Source organism: Erinaceus europaeus, chromosome 18, assembly GCF_950295315.1.
Source record: "Erinaceus europaeus chromosome 18, mEriEur2.1, whole genome shotgun sequence".
NCBI lineage: Eukaryota > Metazoa > Chordata > Mammalia > Eulipotyphla > Erinaceidae > Erinaceus > Erinaceus europaeus.
The window spans coordinates 45,080,142-45,082,220 of record NC_080179.1 but is presented as its reverse complement, the minus strand read 5'-3'; the positions used below and the strand labels follow the sequence as shown (position 1 = coordinate 45,082,220).

Below are 2,079 nucleotides of genomic sequence, written 5' to 3'. Positions count from 1 at the left end.
GCAGCACACCTAAAAGGCCTTATGAAACCCCACCCCCCAGATTTGTTAGACGTGTGTGTTACTGGGACCCCACCTGCAGCTGGCTGGCATCTCAAGTGAGGAAAATCTTGTTGGGGACCCTGCCCTTGACCTTTCAGGCCTGCACTAACTGCAGGTGTCGTTTATTTGTATCTGGGCAGTGTATTGCACCAAACCAGTGGGTGTTAGGATAATTGGTATCAGAATAGCTTCCCCCAGAGTCACAGAAAGGCTGCTGACAACAGCATGTCGCCTACTTGGTGACAAGCAAGAAAGAGAAATAACTTACATAATAATCTGAGGCAGCTGGAGGCTCTGCAGTCCGTAAGCCCACATTTCTTAGATGGAGGGAAATCAGTGGGTTCAGGGGCACCATCCCAGTAGACTGGCTGGTCCAGGTCCACTCCAAGTTCCGGCTGCTACAGGAAATCCTGTCCATGTGCGTGGCTGTCATGAACCACTTTCTGCAGGTCCAGCCTGTCTCTTGAAAGAAGCTACAGCTTGTTGGGATCACGGCTCTCCTTGTGGCTTCCAAGATGAGGAGATGTTTTCTCCCAACCCTGAGGACTTCGTTTACATTACAGACAATGCTTACACCAGTTCCCAGATCTGAGAAATGCAAGTGCTAATTTCTGAAAGAACTGGAATTTGAATTGGGTTGACCTCTACCACTGCATTTCCCAAGGTGGGCCTCAAAAGCCGGGGGGGGGGGGGGGGGGGGGGGGGGGTGTTGAGCAGCACACTCAGCCGGATCCTGACAGCTGACGCTCCTTGACTGTGGCATGGTGTGTTATCTATCACCGTTTGAAGATGGCAGCCATTGCTTCTTGCCTGTCCCAGAAGGTTCTAGGCCAGGGGAAATGGAACTTAATAAAGCAGCAGTACTACACTGGGTTCCAGTACCGGGTGCTGGAGGTGATGTAGCACATGGCCCAAAACTTCGTGAATGTCAACAGAAACCTGACCAAGTTCATCGCCATCAGGAGTAAGTACGCTAGCGGCAAGCTCCTGAGGATGAGCATGATTCTTCAACAGAGCTCCAAGGCCATCCGGGACCTGGCCTCCCCGCTCCTGGGCCAGGCCCAGGCTGCCGTGGCTGTCTGTCGGAAGATGCTTTCTCCTGCACTTTTCCATGCCGACCTGGAACTCAACTTTGTACACAGTCCTCTGGTCTGTCTGAAAAATGTCTCTCAGACCTGTTTTCTAAAGATACATTGAGGAAAATAAAGCTGTTGATTTTTCTATATATATATAAAAAAAGGAGACAGGTGTTCTCCTCCCTTCAATCATATTGTTCCTATCCAACCTAGACCTGAGACAGCCACCAGGAAAACGTCACATGTTGATCAGCTTAAATTCACGGTTTTTTTTTAGATTCATTCCTTAATTTATTTCAGAGAGAGAGAGAATAAAGGAGGAAAAAGAGGAGGAAGAGGAACCACCAGAGTATCACTTTGGCATATGTGACATGGGGGGTTGTGTTGTAACTAAAATTAAAAACTTGACTGAGGCAGACTGAGAGCAGGTTCAAACAGTCAGAGCTTTATCAGATTGAACTCAGAACCTCACCCTGCTAAGTCTACCACACCACCACCTCCTAAGTCATTAAGTCCAGGTACTTAGACCAGTCACTGGCAAGCATAGGCACTTACTGTGATTGGTTTCTATCCACCAGTCTTCCTATTCTGCCACTGTGAGTTGACAGGTCAACATACCTTGGTTTACAGAAGCCATTTTTATAGAGGACTGGTAAATATCGATACTAAACAAATCAATGATCAATATCAAAACAAAGTTGAGGTGCTATAATAGTATGAAAGGATGGGTTAGTAATGGGTGTGAGAGATCACTAACAGTTTCTGGCATATAAGAAAGAGGATGGTCTTTGATTTTAATTCCAACTTCAATACATTTCTCTTTATTAAAGACACACAGAGGAGGGGGTCAGGCGGTAGCTCAGTGGGTTAAGTGCACATGGTGCAAAGCGCAAGAACTGGTGTGAGGATCCTGGTTCGAGCCCCCGGCTCCCCACCTGCAGGGGGCTCACTTCACAAGCGGGTG

The 2,079-nt window shown here is 47.8% G+C and overlaps 1 protein-coding gene across 1 annotated transcript; it reads left to right on the top strand.

The window, feature by feature from the left end:
* Positions 1-765: 765 nt before the first annotated feature.
* On the top strand, positions 766-1,236 carry LOC103115025 (G2/mitotic-specific cyclin-B2-like). Its single transcript, XM_060178099.1, has one exon. The coding sequence runs from the start codon at positions 946-948 to the stop codon at positions 1,234-1,236; it is 291 nt and encodes a 96-aa protein (XP_060034082.1). The 5' UTR covers positions 766-945.
* The last annotated feature ends 843 nt before the right edge of the window (positions 1,237-2,079 follow it).

Coding starts and splice junctions, on each gene's coding strand:
- LOC103115025 (XM_060178099.1), top strand. CDS start 946: ATGGCCCAAAACTTCGTGAATGTCAACAGAAACCTGACCAAGTTCATC.